The sequence below is a fragment of the Schistocerca piceifrons genome, chromosome 5 (genome assembly GCF_021461385.2).
Source record: "Schistocerca piceifrons isolate TAMUIC-IGC-003096 chromosome 5, iqSchPice1.1, whole genome shotgun sequence".
In the NCBI taxonomy this organism is placed as follows: domain Eukaryota; kingdom Metazoa; phylum Arthropoda; class Insecta; order Orthoptera; family Acrididae; genus Schistocerca; species Schistocerca piceifrons.
In genome coordinates, this window is record NC_060142.1 from 475,280,215 (window position 1) to 475,297,567 (window position 17,353).

General features: G+C 40.4%; 1 protein-coding gene across 2 annotated transcripts in view; it reads left to right on the forward strand.

Moving 5' to 3' along the window:
- LOC124798288 (structural maintenance of chromosomes protein 6) overlaps positions 1-17,323 on the forward strand; it is a 218,138-nt gene extending 200,815 nt beyond the window's left edge. For both annotated transcript variants that reach the window (XM_047261615.1, XM_047261614.1), the window contains one exon: positions 16,298-17,323. In XM_047261615.1, the coding sequence (XP_047117571.1) occupies positions 16,298-16,331 (34 nt within the window). In that variant the 3' untranslated portion in view covers positions 16,332-17,323. The remainder of the gene's footprint in view (positions 1-16,297) is intronic.
- The last annotated feature ends 30 nt before the right edge of the window (positions 17,324-17,353 follow it).

Sequence of the window (17,353 nt, forward strand, 5' to 3'; positions counted from 1 at the left end):
CCCTGCAGGTGCCAATGGCTGTGCTGCAGATTTGTTTGTATACCTTCCCTTCAAAGGAGAAGTAGTTATGTGTTAGGATGAAGTTAGGTAGGTGAAAGAGGAAAACAGTTGTGGATCTGGAGTGTGAAGGATGTTGGAAGAAATAGTGTTCAACAGCGGCAAGACCATGGGCAATGAGGGATATTGGAATTAGGGAAGTGGCGTCAACAGGGACCAGTTGTGGATCTGGAGTGTGAAGGATGTTGGAAGAAATAGTGTTCAACAGCGGCAAGACCATGGGCATGAGGGATATTGGAATTAGGGAAGTGGCGTCAACAGTGACCAGTAGGGAACTGGGAGGTAAAGGAGTGGGGACATTGGAGAGTCAATGAAGGGAGACTTTGATGTGAGAGGCTAGATAACAGACAGTTGGTTGGAGGTGTTGGTCAATGAGGGCTGAAATCCTTTCCATGGGGCTACAATAACCAGCTACATTGGGGCATCCATGGTTATTGGGTTTGTTAATTTTGGAGAGCATGTAGAAGGTGGGTGTGCAGGGTGTCATAGGAATGAGGAAGGAAATGTATTCAAGGGAGAAGTTCTGGGAAGGGCCTATGGCTTTAGGCAGGGATTGAAGGTTATTTTGGACTTCTGGGTGGGATCATTCTGGCAAGTTTATGGTTGACAGGTCAGGCAATTGGCGGAGACCTTTTTTTTCCTGGTAGCCACTGCAACTCATCACTACAATGGTGGAGCCTTTGTCGGTAGGGAGGATGATTAGATTAGGATGTGTTTCGAGACTTTGTATGGCTGTCCTTTCCTCTGCTGAAAGGTTGGTGTTCTTAGGAAGGGACCTGTGGAAAGATAGTGAGGTCAAGTTGGAGGTAAGGAGTCCCTGTGAGGTGACTAGGGGGAGTTAGGTGGGAGGAGGGGATCACAGTTGCGTGGTGACTGTTGGAATTAGGTTGACTTTGGTTGGGGCGATTGATGGCAAAGAAGTGTTTCCATTGCAGGTACCAGAAAAAGAAGATTAAGTCCATGACAAGTCCAACATGATTAAATTTGGATGTAGGGCTAAAGATGAGGCCTTTGAATAGGACTGAAACTTCTACAGGGCTGAGGATTTTGGTGGAAAGGTTGACAACAGTATTCCGGAGTTGTTTGGGCTCTGGATTTGGAGTGTTGGTAGTGGGTTCTTGTGGGATGTGGCAAGCTAAAAATGTCTGTGTGCTGCGAGAGGTTGACATGGAGGAGCACTGTGGCTAGGATAGGGGTTGGACACTGGTGCCCCAAGAAGGCAGTAAGATGTCAGCAAATTGGATAACTTATGAAGGTGGTGTCTGTAATGCTCTTCCAAATGCTGGAGAGCAAGGGATTCAATTTCAGAAATATGTAGTAGGAATTGCACACTAGCAGTATCTTGCGGATGGAGGCGGGGTGGTTCTAGGATGCCTGTGCCATGGAAATGTGTTTTTGCAGTACCAGGTTTATGAGGAATAAGGACTGATGGAATCTGAAAAGGTGGAGGTCATTGTGAAAGGAGGGGAGGGATCCAGAGAAAAGAATTTTTATGGTTAGGCCATTTGGGAGAATTTCATGGTTTAGGCAGCATTTAAGGAACAGGATATGAGACAGGATTTTAGCCAAGAAAAGGGTATACTTTTCTGAACTGGTGCAGAAAAATAAAGCAGGCGTCCATTGTAGCAGGGATGGCGTTGGTAAAACTGGAAATGACATAGGAAATAGGTAAATGAGGTTGTTGGGAGGAGCTAGATGACAGATAAAGACTAGTAAAAATGCTTAAAGGCATGCAGAGACATGAACAGATATGCAAAAGGCACAAAGATACACAAAAAAATGCATACACATACACAGAAATATGCACATATATGTGAAAATACACACAGATATGTAAAAATTGTACAAAAATGTGGGAAAAAAGGAATGTATGAAACGTGGAAGTTTTTGTGCCGTGTGGAAGTTTGTGTACCATAGGTAGGTGGGGAAAATAATACATGAAAATACGCAAGGATGAGTGAGGAAATGTGATCAATATGAATAATTATAATAATTGGAGGGAGGGATTTGAGACAAGAGATGCTGCACGAACAATCTGAGCGTTCACTTAGCCTTACGTTGTGCACATATGGGATCATTGATACAGTGGGGCTCAGAAGTCACATTGTGTGCGGTGTGGAAGGCGATGAAAATACACATGAAGGAAGAGAGAGAATGGACACTGAGAACCATAATGCTTTGGAGACAGTAACGAAGGAAAATAACACAGGATTGTGGGGTGGAAGAAAAGCTGTTAACAAAATCAAATTATGGAAACTCAAGACTGGAATAACGACAATATAAGGATAGAATATATAGCTACACACCATAAAGATGGTCCATTGAGTTGCAGACAGGCACAGCGAAAAGACAGATACACTTGCAGTCATAGGTCAAAGCCCCCCATAGCAAGGAAAACATTCACACAAGCAAGAAAGCAAAAGGAGAGGAGGGGGAGCAGGGAAGGGGAAATGATGGACAAGTACATTGGCAGAGGATGGCACACTGAGAGTATGAGGGAATGTGGGGGGGGGGGGTGATAGGAAGAGGGGCTGGAAACTGTTTGGTGGAAGGTGTGGGGGCAGCAGGTTACTGTACGTTGAGGCCAGGGTAATTTTGGGAGCAGAGAATGTATTTGAAAGATAACTCCCATCTGCGCAGTGCAGAAAAGCTGGTGGCAGAGGGGAGGATCCAGATGGCCCAGGTTGTGAAGCTGCCATTGAAATCAAGCATTTTGTATTCCGCAGCATGTTGTGCCACAGGATGGTGCGGACCTAGTTTACAAACAGATTTCCCATACCATTTCCCCATACACCCCCAGCCCTCCCACCACCCTCAAGAGCCAGCTACAAAAGAGTGCCCCATTTGTCATCCAGTACCACCCAGGACTAGAACAACTGAATAACATACTCCATCAGCACCTTGATTATCTCTCATCATGCTTTCATATGTGAGACATCCTACCCAAGATCCTTCCCACCCCTCCTAAATGGTGTTCTGTCACCCACCCAACCTCCACAACATCCTATTCAATCTTTATGCCACTCCCAAACCTAACCCTTGTCACATTGGCTATATCACTGGGGAAGACCTAGGTGCAAGACCTGTCGAATTCACCTGCCCAGCACTTCCCATTCCAGCCCTGTCATAGGCTTATCTTAACCCATGAAAGATTGAGCCACCTGCAAAAGCAGCCATGCTGTGTACCAGCTGTGCTGTAACAATTTCACAGCTTTTTATATTGGTATGACTACGAGCCAGCTGTCCGCCATGATGAATGGCCACCACCAAACTATGGCCAAAAGCAAAGCTGTCCACCCTGTGGCACAACATGCTGTGTAACATAACATGCTTGATATCAATGGCTGCTTCACATCTGGATGCTCCCCTCCATCACCAGCTTTTCTGAGCTGTGCAGATAGGATTTATTCTTACAATACATTCTCCACTCCCAAAATTAACCCAGCATCCTGAACCTACAGTAACCTACTGCCCCCTTACCCTGCACCCAACAGTTTCCGCCCCCTCCTCCTATCACCTCCTCCCTCTCACACTCCCTCATCCTCTTTTTGTGCTGCCCTCTGCCAATGTACCTGTCTGTCCTTTCCACTTTCCTTCTCTCCTTTTCCATACCTCTCCTTCTTTTCCTCTCGTTTTCTACTCCCCTCCTTTTCCTCTCACCTTCTTTTTCTCTCCTCTCCTTTTCCGCTCTCCTCCTTTTCCTCTCCTCTCCTCTTCTTTTTCCACTCTCCTCCTTTTCCTCTCCTCTCTCCCCTTCTTTTCCACTCTCCTCCTTTTCCTCTCCTCTCTCCTCTTCTTTTTTGCTCTCCTCCTATTCCTCTCATCTTCTTTTCCACTCTCCTCCTTTTCCACTCTCCTTTCTCGCTCCCTTCTTTTGCGCCCACACCCACATGTTGCTGTGCCTGGCATCCCTAGCCCCTGCACGCCCTCCCAGATTGTGCTTTCCCCCTTCCCCCCAATACCCTGCTATCCCAGCCCTTCTCCACCCCACTCCAGATTGCTATTCAAGTGACAGTCGCATTCCTGTTGGAGCTGCCGGTGGTGGCGGTAGAGTGTATGTGAGGTGTGCTTGCTTGTATGAATGTGGGTATGTTTTCTTTGCTAAGGAATGGTTTTACTGATAGCTGCATGTGTATCAATCTTGATATTAGCAATGATCAGTTCCATTGCATGGGATAAAAACTGTAGAAGAAGACCGAGGAATGAATATAGTAAGCAGGTTCAAATGGATGTGGGTTGGAATAGTTACTCCAAGATGTAGAGGCTTGCACAGGATAGAGTAGTGTGGGGAGCCGAATCGAACCATTCTTTGGACTGAAGACCTGAACAACAACAACAACAACAACAACAATAACAAGCTTACAGTGAAGTTTGTGCATTTCACTCCACTGAAAATAACACAAACCTATAAACTTTCTTTTCCTTATTATGTGCTAATAATAGTGTGATGTTGAAGATGTTTAAAATTGATAATCATATTTCACTCGTAGTAAGTTTTATGGGGTTCTTCATTGACAAAAAAATTAATAAAGCTGGGGAATAACACTGTGTGCAACTAACCAATTATAAAAAATGTCTGACTCTTGAGATGTGGACACAGATTTTTGACTGTCAGGCAAGCCTCGTGCGATACTTGCATGTACGGGAATTACCAGATGATTGCCTTAGAGAGTTTGGCCTGTTGACTAGCACTGAAACACTGCTGGCTGGCTTGGCAGAAATAGCTGAGCAGCAACTGATTTAGATTTGCCTGTAGTGAAAGAAAATCTTTGTAGTGTGGAGAGATGGAAACTTTGATTCTGTGGAAATGAGCAGGACAACACCTGTGCCCATTTCACATTCTTATTACTGATGGTTTGTAATTTCTGTATCTGAACCATTCATTCCTAAAAGAATGTGATGTACAATCTTTGTCAAGTTTTGTGCTGTCATCATCACAGAATCAGTAGTCTTCATCAAATGACTCCCTTTCATTACAGTAGTTACAAAGTGTATACTATATATGGTAGAACATTGATTTGGGAATTCCCTCAGGCCCAAAGAAGTTAAACTCTCTTCTCCCCACCCCCGTCCTCCTTCTGTGGTGGAAGAGGTGGAGAAGTGTCTTGCTTGATACAGTAGCAGAGGGTTTCATAATCAAATCTGAACATCAGGCTGGATACATCATTCAGTATGAGCAGAATGATGAATTGTAGCTGTAACTGGAGGAATTTCTTTACCCTGCTGTACCGTATTTACTCGAATCCAAGCCACACTTTTTTTCCGGTTTTTGTAATCCAAAAAACCGCCTGCGGCTTTGAATCGAGTGCAAAGAAAGCGGAAGTTCTGAAAATCGTTGGTGCGTGCCGCCACAACTTACTTCTGCCGTCGAATATGTGTAGCGCTACACAGGCATGCTTTTTAGGCACAAAGATAAATACTGGCACCAAATCCTCTGCGTCAGTAAATAAATTACAAAAAAAGGTGGAAGACGAGCTTTTTTCTCTGTCCCGAATTTCGACCACTGCATTTTCATACATTATCCAACAAAGTAAATACAAATTGTGTATTGTTCATCTTCGAATGTAGCAGCTTTTCAATGTACTACGAAAATCCGACTGGCAAGACTGTTTGCAATGTTTGTCAATATGACCAAATCTACATTTTGAATTTTTTCCTACCTGTGAGCAGAGATGGTTGCTAATGGGAACTTTATGAATTGTGAATCACATGCAGTATTCTCTTCACCGTAGGAATAATACGAATATAAACATTTTGCCATGTATTCTTTCGTGTTTGCTGCTATCTCATTTAAATCCTGTCTGCCTAATAAACTACGGAACTAGGGCGAGACAACAGCAAACGCGGGAGTATACACATATCATGTCATGTTTATATTCGTATTATTCTTATGCCTAATAGTGATACAGTCAGAAATGAAGCACAGCAATTGACTAGATTTTTAAATCTAAGATGACTCTAATTTCTGTGCAGAATGTAATGTACTAAAGAGGCGCCTGCAAAGATTTTCAAACAGAGAAAAATTTTCGCTAACTCTTGTTCAGAACATCTATCATGCGCAGTAGTAGTAGTAGTAGTAGTAGTTTATTCATCCAGAGACAATGTACATTGCATGGATTATTTGGTTCTTGTTGATCATTATCAAAGAAAGCAGCAGTGTAAGTAACAACAAATAGCAATCTCTTGCCAGTGTTTCGCTAATGAGACGATTCCTCTCTTTTTTTTTAATTGTAAGCGGCGTTAGTGCGCACAAAAGCAAGCCATGCTGCGAGCGGCGACAGGCCGTAAACACGCACTATCTGAATGCGACAAACAATGCATGACACAGTACAGTAATGCATTTTCAGCTTAGAGTGACGTAAACACCTATAACAAAGAAAACGGCGCTTATCAGATCAAAGAAAAATAAGCAATCAAACCAGACGAAGCACGTGAAAAAGGAAGGGTACCCGTATAAATACGGACGGAGCGCCTGACGCATAGCAATGGCTACCTGCTAAAGCTTAACTGCTAAGGTTACGACTCGAACCAAACTACTGTAGCTGTATCGGCATACATTCGACCTAAATTGTGTCTCATATTACAATGTACCAACTTTGTTTCGATTTGGAGATGCGGCCTAAAACTTTTCTCTCCCCTTGAATTTCGAGTCTCAAATTTCAGGTGCGGCTTAGATTTGGGAAATTTTTTTTCCTTGATATTTAGTCTCATTTTTCTGGTGCGGCTTAGATTCGAGTAAATATGGTATATCCTTGGCACTGATAGTTTCATGTATCAATCAGACTTTCTGAAGGAATGAGTGTGGTGATACTGCTGCTCTGCGAAGTATAAATTTCTAATGTAATGGATGTCTACAGATTTTCAGTATTATTTATTTGGTTTCCAACAGTAGCACATTTGCTGAGGTTAAATTTGTAATGACCTGACAAATTCTAATTGCACTGTACTTCATGGTGTTAATTTCATTGGGAACATATTTTGGGGCATTGCCATACAAAATGCTACAATTATTCAGTACTGAATGAAAGAGGCTGCAGTATAGGGAGGGTCACACCAATATGTTGGAACAGCAAAAAAGAGGGGAAAAAAAAGAAAAAAATTCTGTGACAATCTTCGCATGGGAATGAAATGTGTGATGTGTGACAGATAGCAGAAATGTCTTCAAATGTAGTTTAAAGAGCTTTCTCCTTAACAACTCCTCTTGTACCATAGGGGAATTCTTGAGTAGAGATAATCAGTCATTGTGAATTTAATCTATGGAACAAATAATTAACTAGCAACATGAGGGAAAGGTAGACTGCTACTCACCATAAAGATAACACGTTGAATTGCAGGAAAGACGCTTACACATTTAACTTTCACCCAAAGTGTTCTTCAGAAAAGCAATCACACACACATTCATTCGCACAAGCAAGCACACCTCATGCACACACTTATGCTATCTCCGGCATCTCAGACCGGTATGATAACTGACTAACCATCTAAGTGACTAACTTATGTATGCTTCTCATCATACTTGAGCCACTGCAAGTACTACACTCAGTTCTTTTCCACTCCTTTTGTGGTATATATTCCAAATGTCTGGTCTGTGTCATTTTGCTGTCTACATAAATACCTAGCCATTTGGTTGAGCTTTTGACAGGAATGGTATATGGCCCTAGATGAAATGAGACTAACATATTATTCCAATGACATCTTGAGAAGATGACATATGATGTTCTGAGAAGCTAACACTGATCATCACTGATTTTGTCCAAATTGATAACATATCCAGGGGTTAGCCAGTCAGTGGTTGGCACAACAGAAAGATTACAGAACAGTAAACCAGGGGTTGTAGGATCTGAGATCAACTCCCTAAGTGGACGCCCTTCCCCCTCCTCCACTCCCCACACTGCAAATAAACAGAAATAATGCTCAATATAATGTATTTATTACTATTTTCATAAAAGTCATGGGAAGGAAAAGCAAAGGAAAATTTGGGATTGCAAATAAATTCACTAGAAAAGATCATACTTGCAGCGTCCATGAGGACTAGGGTCTTCCACACTTTGCCCCATAATTTTTTTTCTATAAACTTTACGCTCACTCCTTAAATGTTTACTATTTGGTTAAATTTACTCTGTAAAAAAATCTGATCTCACTAGGATCACACTAACCTGTGCCAACTAGAGCATCAAATTTTAATATTGAGTATTTTAGGCTTTGCAATTTTTAGTCAGTGTATTAGTTATTGATGACTGCATAAAATCAAAGTTAAACACTAAAATATTTTGCTTTTTTAGTATTCTTGAGACTCCCCCCCCCCCCCCCCCCCCCACACACACACACACACACACACACACACACACACACACTGTTTCTCTCTTATAATCTGAGTGTAGTCTAGCATGTTCTTGAACACTATGTAATTCCTTTTGCTCCATATCTACGATCAATAGTCCCTGAAAGTCTTGCATTAATGTAACACGTCTCTCATCAGAGTCATTAACTGTCATTTTTGCATATAAATATAGAGTGCTGCTCATTCATGCCAAAAGGCATTCTTGAATAAAACTGGTAAGAGGGCAGATTTCTGCTGTTGCTTGACATGAAGTTGGCTAATGTTTTCTCTGAAATGAAGATGAGATTGAATTAGGAGACGTAAATTAATGAATTAAAACCAATAATAAATGGTAATCAGAATAATATTAAACTTACCTCCACAAAAATGAATCTACATCTACATCATACTCCACAAGCCACCTAATGGTGTGTGCCAGAGGGTACTAACCCTATTTCACTCGCGAACGGTGAATGAGAAGAATGATTCTTCTTGGTAAGCCTCTGTATTGGCTCTAATTTCTCAAATTTTCTACTCGTGGTCAATACGCAAGTTGTATGTGAGGGGAAGTAATATGTTGTCTGACTCCTCCTGAAAAGTGCTGTTCCTCTTTCCGTGAGGCACAACGTCTCTCTTGTAATGTCTTCCAGTGGAGTTTGTTTAGCATCTCCGTAACGCTCTCTCGCCAGCTAAACAGTCCCTTGACAAAATGCGCCGCTCTTCATTAGATCTTCTCTATCTCCTCTATCAGTCCTACCTGATAGGGATCCCAGATATATGAACAGTACTCAAGAATTGGGCAAACAAGCAACTTATAAGCTACTACTTTTGTGGATGAGTTACATTTCCTTAAGATTCGTCCGATGAATCTGAGTCTTGTGTCTGCTTTTCCCACTATCTGTTTTACGTCGTCATTCCACTTAAGGTCGTTCTGGATGGTTACACCTAGATATTTTGCGGCAGACGCTGTCTCCAGCTGTTTGTCATCAATAGTGTAGCTGTATAGTAGTGGATTTCTTTCCCTATGTATGCGCAGTATGGTACATTTATTTACATTCACCGTCAACTGCAAGAGTGTGCACCATTCACCAGTTCTCTGCAGGTCATTATGCAAATTCTTACTATCTTCTGGTGTTGATACTTTGGTATAAACAACTGCATCATCTGCGAATAGCCTTAAAGAGTATCTGATGCTTTCTACTAGATCATTTATATATATTGGCAACAGCAGAGGTCCTATCACGCTTCCCTGTGGTACTCCGGATATTACCTTTACATCTGTAGTTCCGTTAAGAGCAATGTGGAGAGTTCTTTGTGCAAGAAAGTCTTGAATCCATTTGCAGGTCTACTCCATAAGCTCATATTTTTTTCATTAAATGGCAATGCGGGACAGTGTCAAATGCCTTACTTAAGTCAAGGACACGGCATCAGCCTGAGTGCCATTGTCCACCGTGCAGTGGATCTCATGGAGGAACAGAACAAGCTGAGTTTCGCAGGATCTCTGTTTGCGTAAGCCATAGAGGAGTTTTTCATTTTCCAAAAAAGTCATAATTCATGAGCATAAAACATGTTCCATAATTCTATAACAGATTGACGTCAATGATATAGGTCTATAATTGTGTGGATCTGTCTTACGGCCTTTCTTAAAAATGGGAATTACCTGCACTTTTTTCCAGTCGTTAGGAACCTTTCGTTGCTCAAGCGATCTACTATAAATTACTGCTAGGAAGGGAGCAAGTTCTTTCACATAATCTTTATAGAAGCTTATAGGTATCTCATCTGGTCCTGAAACCTTTCCAGTACCAAGCAATCGTAGCTGCTATTCAATTCCGTGAGTTATCTTAATATCTGCCATTTCGACATTTGCACGACGGTTTAAAGGAGGGACAGTGTTATGATCTTCCACGGTGAAACAACTTCGGAAGACCAAATTCAGTATTTCAGCCTCCTCTCTGTTATCTTCCGTTTTGGTGCCGGTGTGGTCGCTGAGAGAATGAATAGATGATTTTGACCCACTTACTGATTTTACATACAAGCAAGATCTCTTAGGGTTTTTACTCAGGTCAGTTGACAACGTCTTACTTTCAAAATCATTGAACGCTTCTCTCGTTGCTCTCCTGACACTCATTTTCACTTTGTTTGGCTTTTTTTTTGTCAGCTAGGTTTTTACTTCTCTTGAATCTGAAATGAAGTGCTCTTTGTTTATGAAGCACTTTCCTAACACGGCTATTAAACCATGGTGGATCTTTCCCATCCCTTGAAACCTTACTCGGATCATACTTCTCTAGGGCATATTGAAGGATGCCTTTGAATTTTTTCCGTTTGTTCTCCACGTCTTCGTCCTCATCACCAAATATTTGATGCTGACTGCTGAGATATTCTGAAATTTGTATCCTGTCACCCTTGCCGAGCAAATATATGTTCCTACCTTTCTTAACATTCCTTGTAGGACCCATTGTCACAGATGCTGTCACAGCCGTATGATCACTGATACCTTTCTCTACGTTAACCGATTCAATAACTTTAGGTGTGTTTGTTGCTGGGAGGTCTAAGACGTTACCTCACGAGTTGGTTTTCTAACTATCTGCTCAAGGTAATTTTTGGACAAGACATTGAGAACAATGCCACATGATTCCCTGCCCCTGGCACCAGTTGTGATGGCATAACACTCCCAATCTATACCTGGCAAGTTGAAGTCACCCCCTATTACAACGGCATGATCAGAAAAATTACTAATGATACTGTGCAAGCTCTGTCTGAAGCACTCTTACAACTAGATCCTGATCCAGGTGGTCTATAAAAGCATCCTTTGATTCCCCCAGATTAATTCACATTCGGAATTCACGATAACCTTGTTAGATTTTATCAAATTTTTTATTACAATAAACATTCCGCTATCATTGGTGCCTAACCTATCCTTAGGATAAACATTCCAGTCTGAACTTAGGATTTCGTTGTCATTGACGTCTGTCTTCAACCAGCTTTCTGAATATATATCTTTTCCATTTGTAGATTCTCTCTGTTCAAATTTGCTACCATTTTGATTTTGGTTTGTACATCTGTTATTGAAATTGTTGAATCTATCCTTTCATATGATCTCAGATCTTTTAAGAAGATGAGATCTCCATGAGGAGGTTTTATAACTCCATTGTACTGAAGCCACAGTTTGGCATACACACTTATCATGAAAAGAGAGACATCTCTTAATACATTTTTATTGTCAACGGATAGTTCAAGTTGTGAACTTAGCAGAAACATTTTTAAGCAAAAAATTGCTCTTGCCATCTATCTTGCTTACACATTGCTCCAAGAGGGTATATTTTCAGTTTTTTTCCGAAGTCTCCTCCCAAAAGTATTACACAGAGCTCTGTGAGTTCACAGTAATTACCTCTCAGTGTTGATTTGTCTAATCCATTTTCATAAAAATCAGACATTTCCTTAATTTCTGACTCATTAAAAAACAAATCCACAATATTTTTGGCAGTGTGACAATTACTGGCATCAGTGCTTTTCCAGTTTTCTATTCAATGTTTAATAAATGGTATGTTAATACTGCTTATTACACCAAGTACCTTACATTCAGATGCACTTTCATAGGTGTGATGATGGATGGGAAATAAACTACTCTCTATCCATTACGTGCTCAAGTAATGTGTTTGCCCCATTAAGACATCCAGTGTTTGAGGCAGTTGTGTTGCTGCAGAGAATTTGTATATTGTCTCTAATACCCCAGTATGTTAATGAATTTCAAACAGCATTTTTTCACTTGCTCTTCACAAGAACCGTTATGTAGTATTGGAATGCCAATGAGCTGCTCACAGTCCCCAGATAATATTGGAAGTCTTTCCTCTTTTAGGCCCATGACATTTAATGCTGGCAACAGTTTACCATCCCAGTGAACAATAAGAAGTACATGGCATGAAAACTGGTTTTATTGTTTCAGACCATTCTCTTTTCTTCTTCTGGTTTTATGAAGAGAACATTGATTAATACAGAAGTCTTCAGTATTGTAACTATGTGCCCCTGCCGTCGCCTGAAGAATGTATACGGTATCTTACACTCAGTTGACATCTATCCAAGGCAGCCACTATAATTTTTTAAAAATGAAGTCTTTGTTACTTCACTTTGCAGCATTGTCGAATGAACTACTATCAGAAGTATGTTCTAAAAAGTCACCATCACCAAAGTTAACTTCATCAGAACTTGAAAATGTCTTCTCTGATTCCTCAGATGATGAAGAGTTTAGTACAGCAGAACATGTAGAAGTAGATGTTGTGCACTTTTGTTTCTCTTGCCTCGCCCTTCCTTGTTTATCCACAAGTATTTGGTTTACTCCACCAAGGGAGCCTTTACGCCAAGGATCTCTTTGTTGAATTAAAAACATCCTACCTTCCTCCAACTTGATCATTTGTAGGGCATAGGTGTGTGCAATATCACATAAATTATTCACATCACTTATAAACTTATTTTCACAGCGCTTAACCCCCCCCCCCCCCCACTTCGAAAGCAAGTTAATAAATACTTTTGAACAATGCTGCAATGCTGAATAGCTCGTGTCGTTATTCTTGCTTTCTCCCAAGATACAATGCACTCACGAACCACAAGATTAACTCTTTCATTAATGGTTAATTTTACTTTTTGTAAGCTTCCAGCACTTCTCTATTTGATGATAGTCTGTGTCCTGTTATTTGGTGGTTTTTGTATCTCCTATTAAAAATATACATTTCTTGGCACTGCATAACTGATGTGATGCTTCAGTTAGTGACTGGAAAATATGTGCCACACCATCAATAACAAATAAACAACTGACTGCACTGCACATGCACAGTGATTAGCTGAGGTGATGTCAGTGCGACAGCTGCAAATAGTGTGAAAGATCGTTTTCCTCATCTGAGTTTGCACTTTAGTCGTCACGGGTTACAATGTTTCAATTGCAGCAAAATTTTGTACAGACAAGTTTTTGAGTCATTCAAACTATATTTATGGGTGAGTGCTAAGTCAGAAAATAAGGGACACCTTAATGAGGACTCTTCAAATCATTTCCCAAGAAGATACTGTAACTATAGCGCGAAGGACTTTGTATTCTGTTGGTTTCATTTTTACCTTCGAGCAGTCCTCAGCATACAGTATGCTCCCGGCACTCTTTTGGGCCAAGGATTCAAAAACTGATCAATGAGAACTTTGAAAAAAAAATAGGAACGTGAGGATTGAGTGCAGTTGTGCGGTATTAAAGTGACTCTCCCAAGAAGCGGTCCATTAGTGCAACCCTGCAAAGTCTGTTTTTTGTCGTCAGTTAAAGAATTTGATTAAAAAGCTTCACATCCTGAGAAGAGTGCATCAGAATACATTCCACTGTACACCACCAGCTATCCTTGCCAATGTTTAGCGAAATGATGTGTTACGCTTGGTTTGCTGCCAAACTATGTGATGACAGTGAACTTTTTATGAATGTAAATCAGGTTTGTTTTGCTACAGCAGTTTTAAAATAACCATGAAATTATAAATTTGTGGCAGTTATAACATGTGCAAGATGCGCAGTTATAATATATGCAAGATGCGAGAAAATTACTGCTTCTGCTGTTTTTATGACGGATATCACACTAACACATGTAAATCATCAACTGTAAAATAATAAAGGCATCTAATTTTGTATACGAAGTTCTCGTGTCTGCTTTACAATCCCTCCCAGGAAATTTATTTGCAATCACAAAATTTCCTAGAGTAGGCGTGGTTCACTTATAAGTCCAATTTCATATGACCGTTCTGAGATTACTTCAGCCACCTGCTTCTGACACAATAATGTCACTTTGGGACTTATCAATGACATATAGCTACAGATATCAAGGTCAAAATAGCATTTCTACATGGGCAGTGTACAATGAGTATGTAAGAGGGCTCAGAGGTAAGTTCTTAGTTGCAGGTCGAAATAGTCTTTCTACGTCGGCAGTGTGCAATGAGTTTGCAAGAGGGCTCAGAGGTGATACCTATGGTACTTCCCTGTAGAGTGTATGTGGCCTGTAGAGTAAGTTATCTCTTCATTGTATGGAAATTACTCAATAGTGCAGTATATTGTAGTTGCAGTAGATGAGATGGATTGGGAACTGGACTTGGTGCATCAGTAAACTGATATCCGCCCTGTCGCATGCACCTTCGTAACTTCCAGGAAGCCTTATTTTAAGACTTGTGGTTCGATGTCCATTGTTAATAGGCTCAAGGAATTCGTCTTACAGAATCAGTAACTAGTTATTGATATTTCATCCACCTTTGTGAGAAATAAAACTGACGCAACTGCATCAAATGCTCAAGGTGTGCCGAATTTATGCTGGAAAGGCACTTACAAGTTTGAAGTAGCTTCAACAAAAAAATGTGTACTGATGAACCAAAACATTATGAACACTGTCTACCACAAAATTGATGGCATTGCTGTCACACAAGGTGATAAGGAAAGTATATAAGGAGAGCAGGCGAATCGAGAATCATTCTAGTGGTACTGGTGCAATTGGGGAAATCCATTGACATACGGGACTTTGTCAAAGGGCAGATCGTTATAGTCCACTGCCTTGTAACAAGCATCTTGGAAACAGTGAAACTGATTGACCACTTGCATGCCATTGTTGTGGAAAGTGACTGAAGGGCGCTGACACAACGATAGGCAATGTGGTTTGAGCATCCAGGCCTCATCATAGAATGTGGAGGTCAGAGGCTTGCCCACACTCTAAAACTGAGTATGTCGGAATCTGTGGCATATGTCGCAACAGATTACAATCCTGCTGTATGCACAGGTGTTTTGCAGTGTAAATTGTTGAACATGATCCCAATATCATCATCAGTTACAAATGCAATGGATATGGGATTATCGAGATTCAACCATGGATCAATGGCAATCTGGCACCTGGTCAGATGAATCGCATTCCTTGGTACACCAGGTCATTAGCCATGTACGGGGTGCTGTTGTCAATGCAAGTAGTTGCCTCTGATCACAATAACAGTTGAACACACTCGTCTTTTTGGAATTTGGAAGAATTACATATGTGGTAAACATTTCAGCAGAGAGAGAGAGAGAGAGAGAGAGAGAGAGAGAGAGAGAGAGAGAGAGAGTGTGTGTGTGTAAAATGAGTCATCTCAAGCAGGCCTTGCAGATACGGATAGCATTCAGTAGAAATGCAGCTTCATTTAATGACACATCATTAATATTCAAATAAGCTAGTTATTTCACTCTGTATTACCATTCACACCTTTGCTTTCCAAGTGTAGAAATAGCTAGTCCTTACACTGATTAATGTAAGTCGTAGATATTTTTCACAGTGATGCATTATTTGCATTACTATATTTACAAATTGAGTTTGCTCTTTACACACAGTTGTTGAGGAGATTAAAGGAGTTATCTCCTAATCAAGTTATATAAAATCTAGTACATCAGTTGGGTATTTCATATCAAATAAATTAGTGAAAATTTTTTCTGCATTCTTCCTCTAGGGAAAAAGAATGAAGAATAGGGTGTGTAATATAATTTAGAGCAAAAACTTCAAATAGTTATTTAAAGTATTGTATGATTACTGACACTTTCTCTTACATAGATACCATGTTTCTAGTTTGCTGCCTGCACTCATTACAGTATCAAAGTGCTTTTCAAATTCTTACAGTAATATATTTCGTACTGTTCAGTACAAAAGTGGGTGGCAGTGCATACATATTGGTTCAGAGAGTCTCACATGAAAAACTCCATCAAACTGCTGATAAACCTGAACTTCAGAACGTAGAGATTTAAAATTTGAAGAGTTCACAGTAGCAATTATTGTCAACTTTAACAATAAAATTAAGCTTATTATCGTGTTAACCAGTTCAGTTAAAAATTCTTACCCCCCTAACATTGACATAATTTTTTAAATCAAATTCTACCTTTGGATTTTTCTTTTACAGGTTGGAAGCACCCAAACGAGGAAACTGCCTATGACAAGATGAAATACAACACTAATATAAATACTACCAGAAGTGTAGATACATTATGTATGTTCAGTATGTGTCTCTTGTTTTGTATTAATGCCTACAACTGATGACAGACTGCACTTGTTTTCATTTTAAATAGTGCTGCACATCCGTGATTTAGAATATATTGTATTGTGAAAGTCAAACATTTTACCTGTTTTCCATGTTGTATATAAATAATGCATGAACACACACACGTTATTACAACCTTTATACAAAGCGGTCAGGAACTGTCTGAAAAACTAATAAGGGTGTTGCAATCTAATTCAAAAGCAAATTTCCCTGGCTATCACACCCAATCCTGGTACTGTCCTTCCAAAAAACAACTTAGGAGTACACCTCTTGTCGCTCAGTATTATCCTGGTCTTGGACATATTAATCAGCTACTTTGACAAGGCTATGATTTCCTAAAATCATGCCCTGAAATTAGATCCATTCTATCTGATATTTTGCCCATCACACCTAGAATAGCTTTTCTTTGCCCTCCCAATATCCACAGTACCCTTTCAGATCCTATGCTCCTTCTGTACTCATTTTCCTACCCTACAGCTCGTACTCCTGTGATTATTGCCACTGGAAGATTTGCCCTATCTATGCACCCACCACCACAACCTATACCAGCCCTGTAACTGGCAAAATGTATACTTTCAAACAGAGAGCCATCTGTGTAATGACACCAGTCGTATACCAGCTGGTACGTAAACACTGTTCAGTTTTTTATATTGGCGTGACTACCACAAAGTTATATCAGGATGAAGGGGCATAGGCAGAGGGTATATACTGGCAACACTAAAATCGTGGTGCAGAGCTTGCTCTACAACACGAGTTGTGACCTCAGTGCCTGTTTCACCACACATTCCATCTGGATTCTTCCCCCTAAAACAAAACTGTTGTTGTCAGCATGGTGTGAGATGTGTATAATATGGATTACTGATAAATAAAATATTTTCAGACTTGTAACTGTTGAATGTTTATGCCAAAAGTTATACC